At 33.2% G+C, this 18,407-nt stretch overlaps 1 protein-coding gene across 1 annotated transcript; it reads left to right on the forward strand.

Moving 5' to 3' along the window:
* The first annotated feature begins 11,934 nt into the window (after nt 1-11,934).
* Nucleotides 11,935-18,407, forward strand: LOC131944166 (uncharacterized). The gene is made up of 3 exons (XM_059304686.1): nt 11,935-11,955; nt 12,734-13,309; nt 17,187-18,407. The coding sequence occupies exons 1-3, from the start codon at nt 11,935-11,937 to the stop codon at nt 18,405-18,407; spliced, it is 1,818 nt and encodes a 605-aa protein (XP_059160669.1).

Consider the following 18,407-nt stretch of genomic DNA (forward strand, 5'->3'; position numbering starts at 1 on the left):
TTGTTTTACTTTCTCATGGAGATATGTTTGGAGAAATTTGTGTGAATCCAGTTGTGAAAAGAATTCTCTTTTCTGATGAAGAAGATATTGTGTTTAAGAGTATAAAAAACGAATGCAATAATAGGCTTGTTGTATTTGATAATCTTACAAAAGATGAAGTAATACAAAAAGCTCAAGTCCAAACATTGCTTGAAATGGTGGCCCATCAAAAAGTAAAATACTCAATTGAAGATTTTATTAAAGCAAAGTACCCAAGCTCGCAAATACTTCCAAAACCCACCATGCTGATGAAAGCAAATGAAATTTTAACCAGGCAAGAAGAACTTTTAGAGCGGAGAAAAGAAATAAATGAGAATTCGCCTAAACGTTTTTGTGAAATAATAAACACGGAAAACCTAATGGAAAATGTGTACAAACTACACAAAAGCGCTTTGCGCGGCTGTAAAATAAATGGTAAAATGAGTGCACTGTTCAATAATATAGTATCAACAAGACAAACATTTCAAGATAACATAGAGGTTTTACAAGGTATCCAGTTAGCGAAAGATGACATCCAAAAGAAATATACAACTAAAAAGGAGGAAATAGAGACAGACTTTTCAAGAGAATCTGAAAAACTGCAAAATATGCTAAAATTAGAAAAAGATCATACGGTCATTTCAGAAGATAGAGTCGAATAAATGTTGGGGGAAATTACTCCATTAAACATTGATAAAACACTTATTATGATCTTAAATGGTTAGCAACAATTATGCTGTTTATAATACCTGATGTGTAAAATTTTATAAATATATATATATATATATATATATATATATATATATATATATATATATATATATATATATATATATATATATATATATATATATAGGGACACAGTGATTCACGATATTCGAAGATTGAAGACAACATTAGTGTGAGTGTATATATTTTTATAGAATTTTAACGCATCACTTATGGCTAGGATTAGTGTTTAGGTTAAATTATGTAAATAAGTGCTACTTGTTACCCTGTCAGTGAGTTTTTTTCTTTTTATTTACATGATTGTGAATGACTTTGTTGCAGGTAACTCTTCTGTGTTTTTTGGCATTAAAGTTAAATAGATGGTTCATGTTAGGGTAATTTGTTTGTTTATGTAAATAACTTACTGTAATCTTTTCATGCCTATGTATTATGCTTATTTTAATTACAGTATTGATTAAATATTGATTTGGAAATTCAGGCAGTTTTTCTTTATATTTAACAAGAGTTTTTTTTTATATTTATTTCTATTTTATCTGTATATTCCTATATTGCTTCATTACAAGAAGCAACGAGACGTTTAGAGTTTGAGATACTAAAGCTTTAGCTAAAAATGATGTTTACGCACACGTATCAAGGTACAGAATAAAACAATGTGTGGCGCAGTTGGATAAGAACAATAGACATTTTATTAAAGACATGACTCTGCAGCGACAAAAAGACAATGTGGACAACCTTGTTACATTCCATCATTGGTTATTAAAACCGGGTGCAGATTTTTTTGAAGATCTCTTTCAGCAAACTACGACAGGTTGAAAGTATCATAGCTGAATACAACTTATTTGATGCGACAACCTTTATTTTATTTTGATAATCTCATTTAAATGCAAATTAGATAGACCATGAAGTATAGTTATATTATATTAAATAAAGCGGGAGTAATCTCCCCTAAACTTTCTCGAATATTCTAACTCTGAATATATACCTGCATTTTAATCAGTTTTTTACATACTTAAACTTTTAAAAATAGAATAGAATAGCACCCAGTGAACAGCAAGCAATGCGTGTATATAAATGCGGAGCATTAGTACTTTATAAATTCATATATGTTTTTTGAGAAATCAGAAATAGCGTGAAATACTACTTCCGATCACCGGAAATAACTCAAAATTTGAAAGAAAACTGATAATTAGATATATTACTTATAGGCCTATTTGAAATTTTGTTTATGAGAAACAGTACTCAAGTTATAGGCTTTCGAAAAACCAAAAGTAGAAAGTTCCACTTCCGGTTATCGGAAATCACTCAAAAGATGATACGGATCTACGATTTTGATAAAATACTTATATATGAAATTTCATATATAACGATACCCAAGTTATCGTGTTTACACACACATATACACACACATACACACAAACATACGGACAAGATTGCAAAATTATGTTTTTCCGTCTCAGAGAGCCCTTAAAACGTCAAGATTTGCGAAGACTTTCTCTATAGTGTGTATATACGAGAAAGTAAAAAAGGCTAATTTTTGTGAAAAAGGAAAGCATAAGTTGGATGGAAATTTGAGGGTTCTTGAAGGCATGATAAACACTTCAATAACATAGGTCGGTTATAAAATCTATAGACTTGAAATGCTGCCCGTGTTTTAGCTTGAAAAAAACATTTTCAAATTGATTTGAATTGAGTGCGATGCCAAATTGTTTGATAAAGCCTTTTGTCCATGCAAAATCTAATTTGATGGAGTTATGTACAGATGCACAAATATAGTTTCGGGGGGACTATGAAAATCAAACAACTGCTGCCTTGTAGTTTGTTCTTAGTTGGACAAAGGCTATGGAAGCAAAGCCAAAAAGAAAACCAGTCTGAAATCGGAGTCATCGGGCTCAATGGCGCAAAACCAGTTGACACGTATCCTTAATTGTGTTGGAGGGAGATCCCTTCCAACACTAAAAATTAACCATAAAGAAGAATAAGAAAGCTATGTAATAAACTATTAAACATATAAAACCGATAAGAAAAATAGCATTCTAAATGCAATGAAAATTAGAAAATAACAAACTTTCTTTATTATTTTTATATTAAAACTATATTTTTTAACTAATCTGATGTCAAAATAGATTTAAAAATTACCTAGTCATGCATAGTCATCAAAATGAAGATATCTGGAAAGTTTGAACGAAATATCTGTATAGAAGGAAGTCAAAAGTGCTTTACAAAATGTGCCATAAATTCACAAATGGACGTAAACGCTTGTAAAAAAAAATGTACTATGTGAAAGCTATTTGAGTATTTAAAAGAACTGAAAAATACAATCTTTTTTGTAATTGCCGCTATCCTTATACTTAAAACTAGCAATAGTTCTGGTTCTAATAGTTTAAAACTGATTAAGGATGCATATATATTTTTTTAATTTATTTTTTTTGACACATGGGCGAACGCCGAGGTGTGTTCTACCTCACTATTTTGGAGGATGATTAAGGTACGTTCAAAGCATACCCCAAACAAGAATCATCCAAGAAATTAAGTACTTGATTTGTATACATTTATGAGGTAACGCGTAAAAAAACACAGGATTGGTCAAGCATTGATATACTCTTAATTTATATTGCCAGTTTTTCTTCTGAAACCGTTCCTGTTAGTTCCCAAGACACATGGAGATGATGAAGTAGAGTCCATCTGCTTCAGAAACCTACGCATAAGAAGGGATATTGTATTCAGCACTATACCTAATCGATACTTTTACCCTAACATGAGTTAGGTAGGCTATCCATTATATTTGAGTGGACTAAGAGATATCTATATATATAATTCTCTTCTGGGAGACGTTAGAAAACAAGCTGCAAGCGCCTCCTTGCAGTCCCCTCTCTTTCTCTCTATCACAATCACTACCACTCCCCACCCCACCCCCACATGGTCTGGTGAGCTGTGGCCACGCTAAATGTTTACAAATAGTAGAACCGGGTTTAGTGACGGCTATTAGGGGCAGATAATTTAGTTTGAAACGATTTTAAACTTACAGGAGGTAACTAAGAGGAGGCTGCTTTCACGGGGGGGGGGGGGGGGGGGGGGGTAGGGTCGGGGTTAGGGGAAAGGGGGGGGGGGGGTTTAGTGTTTTAAAGCAAATGTTTTCAGTGGCAGCATTGGTACTGTCGAATTCACAAATTATGAATTACTGAAAAGTAGAAAATAAAACAACTAAATAGCGGCGTATGATACGCCGCGGGTCGGCTCGTTTTACTTAATTGAACTCGGATTCAAACTAAAGACTTCCTTGTTAGCAGTCTAGGCCACACCGTCCTCAATAACTCTTCTCCTAGCACAGACAAAATTTAGATTTTCAGTATGTTTTTATTGATTAAAAAATATTTTTGTTAAAGTAATATTCGTTGTTTCTCGTGTTTTATAGTGCGAACTTTTACATAACAAATCAAAGGGAAGCTACTCATTTTTACTTTTGTTTATTATAGTACACTATATGTCCATTAATAACATCTAAAATTAAAACAATCAACAGTAACTGGTTTTTTAGTCTTACATATAAAAATCAACTTAAATTTGAGGAATATAATTTTTAAAGTGTTACATTGACGCTACTATTTTCATAAGTGTTGAACTTAATTGATATAACGCAATCACGTCTAAAATAAACTTGTCTTTAGTAATGCGGTTAACATTGACGCATAGTTTAATGGTATGATACACAGTATCTGGTGGTTCAATAATAATCGCAACACTGAAGGAACTACTAGAACCTTTTCAAGAAACCGTGCGAATGTTCTAGAAAGAGCATTGCTTTTGTTATAATAATAGGTACTTCAGGCAGTTCCGTGATAAAGAATGTCGAGATAAAGTTTGTTTATTTCGTCTAACGTAATGTTGGCAACAAAATAGCTAAAATTGATTTTAAAAAACTCGAATTTACCTTACTATTATGCACAGCAATACAATAAGAATGGTGAAGTTAGTATGCCATACAAAAATAAAACTAGAGTGGTGGGGGCAACCGTTAAAAAAAGAATACAGATATTGATACAAAGATTGAAGCAACACTGATATTCACTTCAGTAACAGACTATGTGGCGAACAGTATTCTTAGCTTTCTTGAAAAGTATGTGTAGCCAAAAACTCTATACACGTAAATTGAGATATTCAATAGTGTAAGTGTAAGTGTAAGTGTAAGTGTAAGTGTAAGTGTAAGTGTAAGTGTAAGTGTAAGTGTAAGTGTAAGTGTAAGTGTAAGCGTAAGTGTAAGCGTAAGCGTAAGCGTAAGCGTAAGCGTAAGCGTAAGCGTAAGCGTAAGCGTAAGCGTAAGCGTAAGCGTAAGCGTAAGCGTAAGCGTAAGCGTAAGCGTAAGCGTAAGCGTAAGCGTAAGCGTAAGCGTAAGCGTAAGCGTAAGCGTAAGCGTAAGCGTAAGCGTAAGCGTAAGCGTAAGCGTAAGCGTAAGCGTAAGCGTAAGCGTAAGCGTAAGCGTAAGCGTAAGCGTAAGCGTAAGCGTAAGCGTAAGCGTAAGCGTAAGCGTAAGCGTAAGCGTAAGCGTAAGCGTAAGCGTAAGCGTAAGCGTAAGCGTAAGCGTAAGCGTAAGCGTAAGCGTAAGCGTAAGCGTAAGCGTAAGCGTAAGCGTAAGCGTAAGCGTAAGCGTAAGCGTAAGCGTAAGCGTAAGCGTAAGCGTAAGCGTAAGCGTAAGCGTAAGCGTAAGCGTAAGCGTAAGCGTAAGCGTAAGCGTAAGCGTAAGCGTAAGCGTAAGCGTAAGCGTAAGCGTAAGCGTAAGCGTAAGCGTAAGCGTAAGCGTAAGCGTAAGCGTAAGCGTAAGCGCAAGCGTAAGCGCAAGCGTAAGCGTAAGTGTAAGTGTAAGTGTAAGTGTAAGTGTAAGTGTAAGTGTAAGTGTAAGTGTAAGTGTAAGTGTAAGTGTAAGTACAAGTGCAAGTGCAAGTGCAAGTGTAAGTGTAAATAGTAAAAAAAAAAGATCTAAAAGCTTCCAAAAGTAAATGGTCATTTAGTTCTTAGTGGGGAAAAATCGAAATAAAACATATAAAACCGATTTGATATCTAGCTTCTAAAAGCAACGAAAATAAGAAAATAACAAACTTTCTTTAGTATTTTATATTAAAACTATATTTTAATAACTAATGTCAAAATAGATTTATAAATTACCTAGTCATACATTGTCATCAAAGATGAAGAAATCTGGAAAGTTTGAACGAAATATCTGCATAGAAGGAAGTCAAAAGTGCTTTTCAAAATGTGCCATAAATTCACAAACGGACGTAAACGCTTGTAAAAAAAATTTCCTATGTGAAAGCTATTAGATTATTTTTTAAAAAACTGTGAATAATACTTTCTTCTTTGTAATTGCCGCTATCCTTATACTCAAAACCAGCTACAGTTCTAGCAATATTTGTTTAAAACTGATTAAAGCGGCTGTTATTTTTTTTTAATTCAGTTGGTATTTTTGAAACAGAAAGTAATGTTTGTGTAATTAATTTATAAATACGCCTAGCTATTAGGAGGAAAAAAGTTCCAAGGGAGTTAACAAAGGAAGATATGTAGCAAGAAAATACGTTTTACAAATGGGAACAGGGCATTACCCCCCAGAGTAATTACCCCCCCCCCCCTGTCAATTACCCCCGCCCAGTAGGACATTACCCCCCGGACAGTGTTAGAGTTAGGATTAGGGCTAGGTTTAGGGTTAGGGTTAGTTTTTGGGCTAGGGTTAGGGTTAGGGCTAGGATTAGGGTTAGGGCTAGGATTAGGGCTAGGGTTATGGTTAGGGCTAGGGTTAGGGTTAGGGTTAGGGTTAGGGTTAGGGCTAGGATTAGGGCTAGGGCTAGGGTTAGGGTTAGGGTTAGGGTTAGGGGTAGGGTTAGGGTTAGGGTTAGTGTTAGTGTTAGGGTTAGGATTAGGGTTAGGGTTAGGGTTAGGGCTAGGGCTAGGGTTAGGGTTAGGGTTAGGGTTAGGGTTAGGTTTTAGGGCTAGGGGTAGGGTTAGGGTTAGGGTTAGGGTTAGGGTTAGGGTTAGGGTTAGGGCTAGGGCTAGGGCTAGGGCTAAGGCTAGGGTTAGGATTAGGGTTAAGATTAGGGTTAGGGCTAGGGTTAGGGTTAGAGCTAGTGTTATGGTTAGGGTTAGGGTTGTGTCTAGCGTTGGTTTTGGTTTTGTGTGAAGTTTTAGGCTAAGGTGGATTCTTAGGTTTTGGTCTTTTTCTTAAGGTTTGGATTAAAGTAGTATAAAGGTATAGAATTCTAGTTAGAGTTAGGATTCTGACTTGAGAAAGGGGGGGGGTAATTCCCCGGGGGGGGGGGGGAATTGACAGGGGGATAATTGACAGGGGGGTAATTACTCCGGGGGGTAAATACGGGGGGAAATGTCCGGGTGGGAAATTTCCAGGGGGGTAATGTCCTGTAGCCTTTACAAGTCTACTTCCCCTGTATAATTTCATAAATATTTGTAACGTGATAAATAGAATGGACAAACCTAAACAAACACCTAATTAACATTATGGTATTCTTGAATCTTTGTGCTATAACCGTACTGTGAATAATGGATTATCACTGCATCCTGGCAACAAAGTTTATATCGTAAAAGTGACAAACCATTGTAAATTCGATTCACTTTTTTGTTGTTTATAATTTTCAACATTTTGTTCTAGAAACTTCTTGACCTGCTTTAAAGATTCATTTTAGTTAACATACGTTCTATAGGCCTATCTAATCTAATGTATATGTAAATGTAAAAGTTTTTCTCTCTGTCCTTTAAGCATTACTGCGCATGTCATTATATCGCCAGAAACACAATAATAATGACGATGTTAATATGCCATACAAAGATAAGAACTACGGTGGTGGGGTTACCGTTAAAAAAAATAGAATACAGATATAAATAAAGAGATATAAGAAACACTGATATTCACCACAGTAATAGCCTTTATATGGCAAACAGTATTCTAAGCTTTCTTAAAAGGTATGGATGACCAGTAATCTCTTTACACGTAAGTTAAGATATTCAATAGAAAATGTATTGAAATTTTAAGCTTGCAGTATTTATTTAATGTCACCACAAAAGGCAACAGCTTGCAAGCTTTACATTTTTCAACGATACACTGTTATTGATCTGTAAACACATGCACTTTGAAAAGTATTAAAATGATAAGCAGTTACCAGATCGAAATGTATTAAATTGATTTTGTAAGCACTTTTTGTGTATTTTCGAACACTATACGATTTTTATGGTACAATATGTGTGCATTCATGGCTATGGCTATGGCTATGGCTATGGCTATGGCTATGGCTATGGCTATGGCTATGGCTATGGCTATGGCTATGGCTATGGCTATGGCTATGGCTATGGCTATGGCTATGGCTATGGCTATGGCTATGGCTATGGCTATGGCTATGGCTATGGCTATGGCTATGGCTATGGCTATGGCTATGGCTATGGCTATGGCTATGGCTATGGCTATGGCTATGGCTATGGCTATGGCTATGGCTATGGCTATGGCTATGGCTATGGCTATGGCTATGGCTATGGCTATGGCTATGGCTATGGCTATGGCTATGGCTATGGCTATGGCTATGGCTATGGCTATGGCTATGGCTATGGCTATGGCTATGGCTATGGCTATGGCTATGGCTATGGCTATGGCTATGGCTATGGCTATGGCTATGGCTATAGCTATGGCTATGGCTATGGCTATGGCTATGGCTATGGCTATGGCTATGGCTATGGCTATGGCTATGGCTATGGCTATGGCTATGGCTATGGCTATGGCTATGGCTATGGCTATGGCTATGGCTATGGCTATGGCTGTGGTTTTGGCTGTGGTTGTGGCTGTGGCTGTGGCTGTGGCTGTGGCTGTGGCTGTGGTTAGGGCTAGGTTTGGGGCTAGGTTTGGGTTTGGCTTTTCTTGTTTTGTGTGCTTTATAATGGCTTAGAATACAACATCTGGCGTCCTTTAGAATAGCAATGTTTATATGTAATGCAGAGTTTTTCATTTTACGAATATGGACAACTATGGTTGAATTGGTCCATGCTGCAATTGGTCTACAATTAGGTTGACAAAAATATTTTTTATATCGAATAACTAAAAGTTTGAAAGCGAAAAGCGTTACATTTTTTGTTAGAACACAAATGATAGAACGGTTGAGCGATGTGCATATCATTGGATAACATAGAGGCAACTTAAACATTTTATCGTGTTTTATGTTGATCTAAAGTCTAGCCCATCATAGACAAACAACAAGTATCAACCACGGTCACTTTGGTCAGATTTCAACTTTTTTCCTAGCCGGCCATCGAACTTGTTGATTGATTACGATTATGATCTAGTTTTCCTCAAACACGAAATTCACGAGCAAATGTAAACACTAGGTGTAAAAAAATATTACAAAAAGGTGCAGTGGTTTTTAATTTTATTAAAATAAGATGTGTAGAATTTTTATTCAGCCAAATTTGAACAGAAATTACGTAGAAGGTAGTCTTAAATAAACTTAAACTGTTTTCATTATTATTTAACAGCTGTCATTATTTTTAGATTATCTGAGGGTGAACTCTGTGGATACGCATGATCTATAACAATTAACAATATTCATTGCTATTAACTGTTTCATTTCATTATACTCTCTTTTAGTTTGTGCTGTAGGCACGTGGGGGAAATAAAGTTTAGTCCATTTGTTTCAACCACCTCGGCAAAAGAGGGATAGTGTAGTCAACATTCTTCCCAGTACGCCTAATTTCCCTAACCTGAGTTGGGTACGCATCAGACTTGGGTGGATTCAAAAATGCCCGAAAGTCTCGAGGCCAGGATTCGAACGCGAGACTTACGCTGAGCAGTTTGTTTATATTGAAATGTTTCTTTGATAAACATTTTATAGTTCTTAATACCTAATTTCTATTGATTTCAGGCACACACAATAATGAAAATATGAGCATGCTTTAGTGAGAGACCTCTAGATTTTCTGCTTAGTAGCAACTGTTGCAAAATCAATTAAATCCTCGCCGTTTTCTCGGAAATCAGATTATCAATATAAACTATTCTGGTAGGCTTACGTTTTGTATTTAATTATTCTTTTTTAAATATTATTATACTAGAATAGATGAACAATATATCAGACATAAGAAAACAATTTCAGACTGCTTAGCATGTAACAATTGTTTTTTTTTTTAGTTTTTGTAAACAGAATGTAAATCAAGATTTTGTAAAACTTAGTTTTGCAGTTTGCGGAAGTAATACTTTTACTACTTCCATTTTCTTAAAAGTCTATAACGAGGGATAATTAAGCAATAGTTAAAAGGTTAGTAATTTTAGATTTCGCGTCTGTGTTATGTTCTTTTGTTGTTTCATCATTTGTTTCTAGTTGCACTATTTCTTCTTCTTTTTTTTAAACTTGAGTTTAAACCATTCTACTTACGTCTGTTTTATTTTCTATCGTATTTTCTTCATATATTTGCTGCACTTAAAAAGCCATTTCATCAACTATATGTCTGATTTATTAAATGATATACTCTAGAAAAAGAGCATTCAAAAACGAATTCATGACAAATATTAAGACTTATCTCCATAGATTTTAAAAAGTTTTTTCTTTAAAATATTTTTATTAAATTGTTATGAAACCGTACTGTTTATTTGGAGACATTTAAGGTTTAAAAAAACGTAATTACTAATGGTAAAGAAAACAAATACACAACTTTAACAACTCTTCTCCCGTTGTATTGTTAAACGTAAATAATGGTATTATATCCTTTCTTAATGATTTGACTCAATGCTAAAAAGTTCAATAATAAATTAAGGTTACGAGATATTAAGCTTAAAATAAAGCCTAAGTTGCTTTTTTTTTTAAATTTAAAATAATTACTATTCTGGTAGAGACACTTAATTTAATCAGATTTGAAATATGTTAACGGAAAAAAAGAATATTTCATTACCCCAAACTGAGCAATGATGCTTAAAGGTATAGTTATTGGAGTTTTTAAAATGTGTTAATAATTAATTTACACTTTAAATTGCTACGACTGTAGATAACGCAACCGTATGCTTCACTAATTGATTTAAAATTGTACACTAAACATTTCTTTTAAACTAATTCGTAACATTACAGAGAAATAATGTATTCAGTGATGACCTCAGTTTCCAAAAATATTCAAAATTCCTAGTAAAGCACTGTTAATGTTTTTTTACCAATTACCAAAACAGCTAAACTATATTTAATATGGATATTTTACTGTTCAGCATTTTCGCATTTCGCAATATACCGGAGCCCAACATCTGTTACAACATCTGTTGTTCTTTTTTTCAGCATAATGAAATACTATATTATATTTCCTTTCTAAGAAAAAGGTATTTTATTAGAAAATGTCGTGTTCTCTGAAGATGACGTCACAAAACATTATATAACACACGATCATGAAATAAGGTGGTTAATACGCAGTGACGTCTGAAACAACCAAGTGCGCTAATTTTTCACCTAACCGTTTACATAGCTCTCTATAAGGGGATTATACTTCTTTAATAAAATATAGGCATCACATATTGTAAGTCTTTATTTAAAAGTATACATATTGTTCAGAAAACTGTTTCATTTATAGAAAAAAAAACACAAATGTTGAATCAAAATTCGAAATTATAAATCTCTTATGTCTAGGTTTATGTTACGTGAAATTGTTTACTGTGGCTCTTCTAAAGATCAAGATCTAGGTCTAGATTTTTAGGTCTAGTCTTTTACGTCTACATTTAAGCTTTAATTTAAGATCTAAAGCTATTCAGGACTATAGAAGTTTTACGTTTAGATACTTGTTTATTTGTTTATAATACTTTTATATAAGTTTTTGTTTAAAAATGCTTTGTCTAAATTTTCTGGTCAACTATTAGGGGTTATGTAGTCACTAACAAGCCGCGCTGCCTCAGCTTTAGCCGACTCCGGTTATCTATGTCTACGTTTACTACTACGTCTACTTCTAAGTTTAGGGATACTTTTACGGATACGGATAGGGGTTATATAACGAGAAGCTAATAACAACTTCAATTCGTATTATATTTTTGTGTCTATCATTCTCTCTCTTTCTACTTTGTCTATCTTTGTGCTTCAAGTGTCAAATGGATATATGAATATTCATCTTGTATTAATACTTTTGTTTTTCCAAAATCCAGTTTTGCATTGTCAAAAACATTTTGACAGAAATTGGTAATTAGCCATGGCAAAGTCAATGCCTGAGGTAAGAATAATACCTTCTTAAATTAGGAGTTTGTGATAGCCACTCACTTCCCTGATTTAACACTTGTCTTTTTTTTGAAAATTACCTGCTTTAAATAAATATTTTATTTTAATGGTAGTATAAGTCATATTGCCCAAAGGCTCCAAACTAGATTTGTTTGTTTTTTTTATTTTAAAAATTCTTTGATACATATCAAATGAGTTACTAAATGATAATTTTGATGGCATGCCAAAAACCTTTTCAAAACCTAAGCGTGTGTATAGTGTTATGTTTTGGCATGTAGCTACGAAAATGCATGATGTAATAATAATATTACGAGTAATTATAATTTAATTCCAGTTAATTTTATTGTATGGGGACAAAATAGTTATTGCTTTTCCGTTTGCCAACATGAATGCTAATACACCGATATATATATATATGCTAAAATCTATTAGATTTACGAGAGTTTTTATCGTTAGTCATTTTAGTTTACTGAATAAATTTATTGAACTATGTTAAGATTGGATATACATCAATCATACACTAAAACAGTCTGAAAAATCTTAACAAGTAAAAAAAACCTCGGTTAACATAATTTTCGCGTGCTTTCTCCTTCCTAATAACTACTAGTTGTGAACAGTGCTTTTGATAATAATGTGAAGTATTTATGTTCCTTAATCTGAAAAAGGAAAGTAAATATTTATGACCAAATCGATCCCATAATTTATTATTACTAACATGACTACTAACACATTGTGGTTTAAATAGAATCAAATAAGTTTAACATTCTTTTCAGTACGCAAACAAATGGGAAACTGACTTGGATCTTATTGTAATAGGTAAAACTGGTAGCGGCAAAAGTGCAGTAGGTAATTCAATCATTGGCGAAGATGTCTTTAGGAGCAGCTACAACACGACGTCTATTACCAAATACCCAGATTACGCTGTCACAGAATTTGAGGGTCGTATCATACAAGTTGTTGACTGTCCCGGTGTATTAGACACGGATATTGACAAATCAAGTGGGAACACGTTAGTAAAACAAGCTCTAAAAAATGCCATCTTGGCGAATCCTCAAGGATATCACGCATTTCTTTTTGTTTTTAAATTTGGCAATCGTTATACAGAAGAGGAACAAGTGGCAATTGCTACATTAAAAGATTTATTAGGGAAAGATTGCATAAAAAAGTACGGTATTGTTGTACTTACAAATGGAGACACGTTTGATTATAATGTAATTAAAAAAGGTAAAACCAAAGCTGAATATATTCAGGAACAGCAAGGCCCATTTAAACAACTTTTAGATGAATGTGGAAACAGAATGGTTGTTTTTGACAACATAACAAGTGATGAGAATAAGAGACGAGATCAAGTAAAAGTTTTAATTTCCTACATTGATCAGCTTAAAAATCATGGTAATCGGTACACAAACAAAGCATTTCAACAAGCACAGGAGTTGTATATAAAGATGTTTGGTGTTGATGAAAAACCTAAAATTGATAAACAAATGTTAAATATACAAAGCTTATTTTTACAAAAAATAAAGCAAATTAATTTTGCAAAGGAAAAGAGAAAATCTGTTAAATTAGTTTTGGAGATTTATCCTAATCTGATTACGTTTTGGGAAAGCCTGAACAAAAAAGATAAAAATACAGGAGAGTTAAATAAATTAATATTTAATGTCACACAATCGATGCTACTAATTGGAAAAATAATGCATTTTTGTCTGCAAAATAATTTTAAATATTATTTACATTCCGATGATACGGTGAGGGAAATTAAAGATACACATTCTTATTCAGAAGAAGCACAAAGTAAAAAAGAAAGATCCGAAAGGCAATTACTACCACTACAGCAAACGATTTACAAGGACGTCTTACATCCTCCTAAAGCCCCTTCTACGAATGAAGTCAATCCGTTTTTTGAAACTAGAGACTTTAAGCAAGAGATTACCAAGCTAGAAGAATGTTTTATGACTATAAAAAGAGAGCACTCCTTGAACATATTAAGAAAGTATTTTGGTAACCTTACAGAAATGTTCTCAAATGCCACACATTATTTTGGCGGTATATTTTAAATTCTTAAAAATGTATCATATATACAACATTGCTGTGTAACAAGCTAAATGTTTTACCACATCGCATTTTACTTTGAGTCATATCTTTGTTTAGAAGAATAGGTTTGAATTTTTTAGTAAACCACGACCCAGTTCCCAGTTCAGTGTTAACGGTCTGTCGGCTGAACTCTATACGACAACCCAAAAAATCCACAACGCACACCACATCCGTTAAAAGGCTTTTTAACCTCAAAATTATCTTTTATATTAGGATCTAACTACCACCTAGCCCCTTAGGTGGTTTATATATGACGTCCATTAAATCTATTCCATTGATAAGAAACATTCATATTAAATATTTAAATCTTGCATTAGTTAATTTAAAAACTTAATTAGTGTGTTGTTGTTCTTTTTTTTTTTTTAAATGTATTATTTATTAGGCTGCTTTATCTCCGACCCAAGGAAAAAAGTTTTGTTCTACTTCCTAGTTTTTCAGTAAATAAATTGTTTATTTTCTCGCATTACAAACTACGTCAAGCGTATTCCATTAAAAATGTATAATATACTTTAAAACGCGTCAGTCGGCAACGTAATGGATCTTTTTGGACATGTTTTGATTTTTTCTCGTTTTGGTAATTTACATGTGTGTTTTAGACATTCAAAAGTATATCTTAATTTTATTATCGTCTAATTATTTGTTTTATACAGTTATTTTAAACGGAATAATTTTGTCTACATAAGAACGTGGTTTTAAAAAAAACTGTACATATATTTCATTGCAGAGTTTCTGATTTATAATTTGTGACGAATATAGATAAATATACACACTTATAAACATGCATCAATTTTAGTATTTAACTAGCCGTCGTTATCCATTACACGTGAATTATAGGCCTATATATATTTACTGTTATACATGTTTGAGAAAATATTTTTATAAATAAGTTATTGGTCAAAACGCAAACATCTATTTCGGCTGTAGACAGAAACAGGTGAACTCTACTTCACCTGCCCCGTGTCCCGCCAAGTCCCGATAGGCAACTTTATTATTCACATCTTAAAACAAAAATTGAAAAAAAAATTGCTATTTCACTATCATCTCAGTCATTTAGGAACTTTAGCATAGGTGCTTAATAAGTGGGATACTTAACTTAGATTTAGAGTTTAGAATGAGCGTAAGAAACTTGAGTTACGCGAATAGGTCCTATTATTTTAAATAAAATGTTATCCCAAATTAGCCTATGCCATTGCTAAATAAACAAACATTTATATATAATAATTAAGGACTGAAATAGTATAGTATAGAAACTCATTATTGGCATAGATAGATTCTAGATCTAGATAGAGATAGAGTGTAGACATAGAATCCACGGCGGGCGTAAGTCTAGTTTTTTTTTTCCGTAGCTCTAGATCTAGATCTAGATCTAGAATCTAGAATCTAAACAGATAAAGTTAATTTTATAAGTTTAGACCGAAAAAAATTGTATACATTTCATGGCGTACGTCTTAATAAGTAGATTTTAATCAAATTTAAATATCACTATATATTATTCTCTTCTTGGAGACGATAGAAAACAAGCTGTAAGCGCGCTTCCTACCCCCCCCCCCCCCCCACCCCTACATGGTCTGGTGAGCTCGGGTTCACGCTAAATGTTTCCATTCGTAGAGCAGGGTTTAGTGACGGCTATTAGGGGCAGATAATGTAGTTTGAAACGATTTTAAACTTAGGGGAGGTAACTAAGTGAAGTTTACTACATGGTCTGGTGAGCTGTGGTTCACGCTAAATGTTTACATTCGTAGAGCAGGGTTTAGTGACGGCTATTAGGGGCAGATAATGTGGTTTGAAACGATTTTAAACTTAGGGGAGGTAACTAAGAGGAGTTTACTTTTACGGGGGGGGGGGGTGGAGGTAGGGGTCGTGGAAAGGAGGGGTGGGGGGGGGTCGTCCTTAACGAGCTACTGATAGTGTTTTAAAGCAAATATTTTCAGTGGCAGCATTGGTACTGTCGAATTCACAAATTATGAATTACTGAAAAGTAGAAAATAAAACAACTAAATAGTGGCGTATGATACGCCGCGGGTCGGCTCGTTATAGTTTATTTCTTTATATTCCAAAATTGGAAGATGACGCCATTAGTTTTGTGTTCTTTCCTTAGTTTAAACATATGGCATATAAAGTCATTGTTCATTGCGATTTTGTCACGACAATAAACACTTTAATCAGAAATGTATTTCTACATTCGAATATGCCTTTTATTTGATTTTCCTTTTTTAAATAAAATTTAGTTTATACATTTATAACATCCACCATATTATTTTCAACGAAAGTCCGTATCTTGAAGTTGCCCATATATCGCTGAACATAATGATCATGTTGCCAAAACTATTGCGGACAGAGTGAGAGAGAGAGAGAGAGAGAGAGAGAGAGAGAAGTGAGCACAAGGGCTTTTATATATTAGGATAGATGTCTAAAAAGAATTGTCACGTTAAAATATATTTGCTTTACTATGTATACTTTATTTTATAGAAATGTGCGTATAAAACATTAAAACTGCTCTTTTTACTCATTTGCCTTTCTGTTTCACACTTACATTTTTCTTATTAAATTGTGACTCTATATATAATTTTAAAACAAATATTCTTTTATGTTAGTAAATGAAACTATCGCATAATCATATTTTAAATTGTATTCAATTGTATTCAATTTTTAAAAAAAAAACAACTTCAAAATACATCAATATAGAAGTTACATAGTATAAAATTTCCAAGGTCAAACTTCTATTCTAATTTTTATTACAGTTGCAAATTTATTCATGTTTATACAATATGAATTGTTAAAATACAATGTGCTATTTAAATAAAAACTGAAAATTTACATAATCAACTTAAATTAAAGTATACAACAATGCTTATTTTTCTAAACGTTTTTGTTACTTTATGCGCTCACAGAAAATCCTTTTCAAGTGTTAACGTTGAAACAATATAAAGTTTTCCAAGCATCAAAACTAAATACAATTATTCCAGAAGAAACACAAATCCCACCTGAATTTTCAAAATTAATAGTAAAATAGTAAATTCCTATTTCTTTATTTAACTTATTTTACATTATTGTTTTAAAACTAAAATTGAAGACTTAACGCTTATTTGTATAAACCTACTCTTAAAAATATTTTAATGTACATTTTTCTTTCAGTATCCAAAGTGTGATAGTAAGAAGAATCTGTCAAAGAAGGATTTAGACATCATTTTAATTGGAAAAACTGGAAATGGTAAAAGTTCTTCGGGGAATTCTATTTTAAATACAGAGTCCTTTGAACCAAGTTATGGTGTTACATCGAAAACAAAGACTCCTAATTTTGATTGGTGTTCAATCGATGACCGCATCATACACGTAGTTGATTCGCCTGGTGTCATTGACACAGGTTGTAGTACACAAGAAGGAGAAGATCTTGTTAAAAAGGCTTTACAAAGTGCACTTTTGGCCAACCCTCAAGGGTATCATGCTTTTATCGTTGTCATAAAATTTGCTTTACGATACACCAATGAAGAACAAAAGGCCGTTGAAATTCTCAAAAATATTTTAGGTAATGATTTCCTACAAAATTTTGGCATTATTTTGATGACAAATGGAGATACATTTGAGTACGAATGCAGAAAAAACCCAAACCTTAACCTTGAACTATATTGCAAAGAACAAAAAGGTGCTTTTCAAGAACTTTTGCAGGAGTGTAACAGCAGAATTGTTATCTTTAACAATTTAACAGATAACGACATAATAAAGATAAATCAAGTTAGAGAGTTGATTAAAATTATTGATGAACTCAAAACCAGTGGTATGAGATACACAAATGAAGACTTTAAAAGAGCAGAACATATACATGATTATATTCAAAACTTACCTGATTCGCCATGTATAAGAAAAGATATCCTAAAGGAATACAGTTTAATTTTACAAAAAGTAAAAAAAAAAGAAAGCGATAAAGAAAACGATGTTGATTTTTATAAAGAAATGTCACTACAAATCGAAAAATTTGTAGTTCGTCTTGAGCGTGATAAAAAAACAACGGATCTACATAATAAACTGTTAACAAATGCTAAATTTTTGCTTGAAAATGTAAAACAAAAAGAGAAATTGTGTTACAAGATTAAAAGAATACAGGATGATACATCACTAAGTCAGAAAGAGAAAATAGAACAAATTTATGACATCAAAAATGAAATCTTGCTTCTACAATCTAAAGTCAATGATATTCATTATGAGTACATCAATATAAAACTAGAAACTGCCAATGGGTTTTTCGAAACTGTCAAGGCTGCATTGGGAAAATTGGGTCAATTAATTAACGAAGCAGCAGACTTGATTTCTAGTAAATTAAAGTTTACGAGCAAAATTTCCCAGAAAAAGAATGAGTAA

The sequence above is a fragment of the Physella acuta genome, unplaced genomic scaffold, assembly GCF_028476545.2.
Source record: "Physella acuta isolate Inbredline_101_S28 unplaced genomic scaffold, ASM2847654v3 ptg000484l, whole genome shotgun sequence".
Classification (NCBI taxonomy): domain Eukaryota; kingdom Metazoa; phylum Mollusca; class Gastropoda; family Physidae; genus Physella; species Physella acuta.

Coding starts and splice junctions, on each gene's coding strand:
- LOC131944166 (XM_059304686.1), top strand. CDS start 11,935: ATGGCAAAGTCAATGCCTGAG. Junction 11,956..12,733: donor TGGCAAAGTCAATGCCTGAG/GTAAGAATAATA, acceptor CATTCTTTTCAG/TACGCAAACAAATGGGAAAC. Junction 13,310..17,186: donor AGAATAAGAGACGAGATCAA/GTAAAAGTTTTA, acceptor TTTTTCTTTCAG/TATCCAAAGTGTGATAGTAA.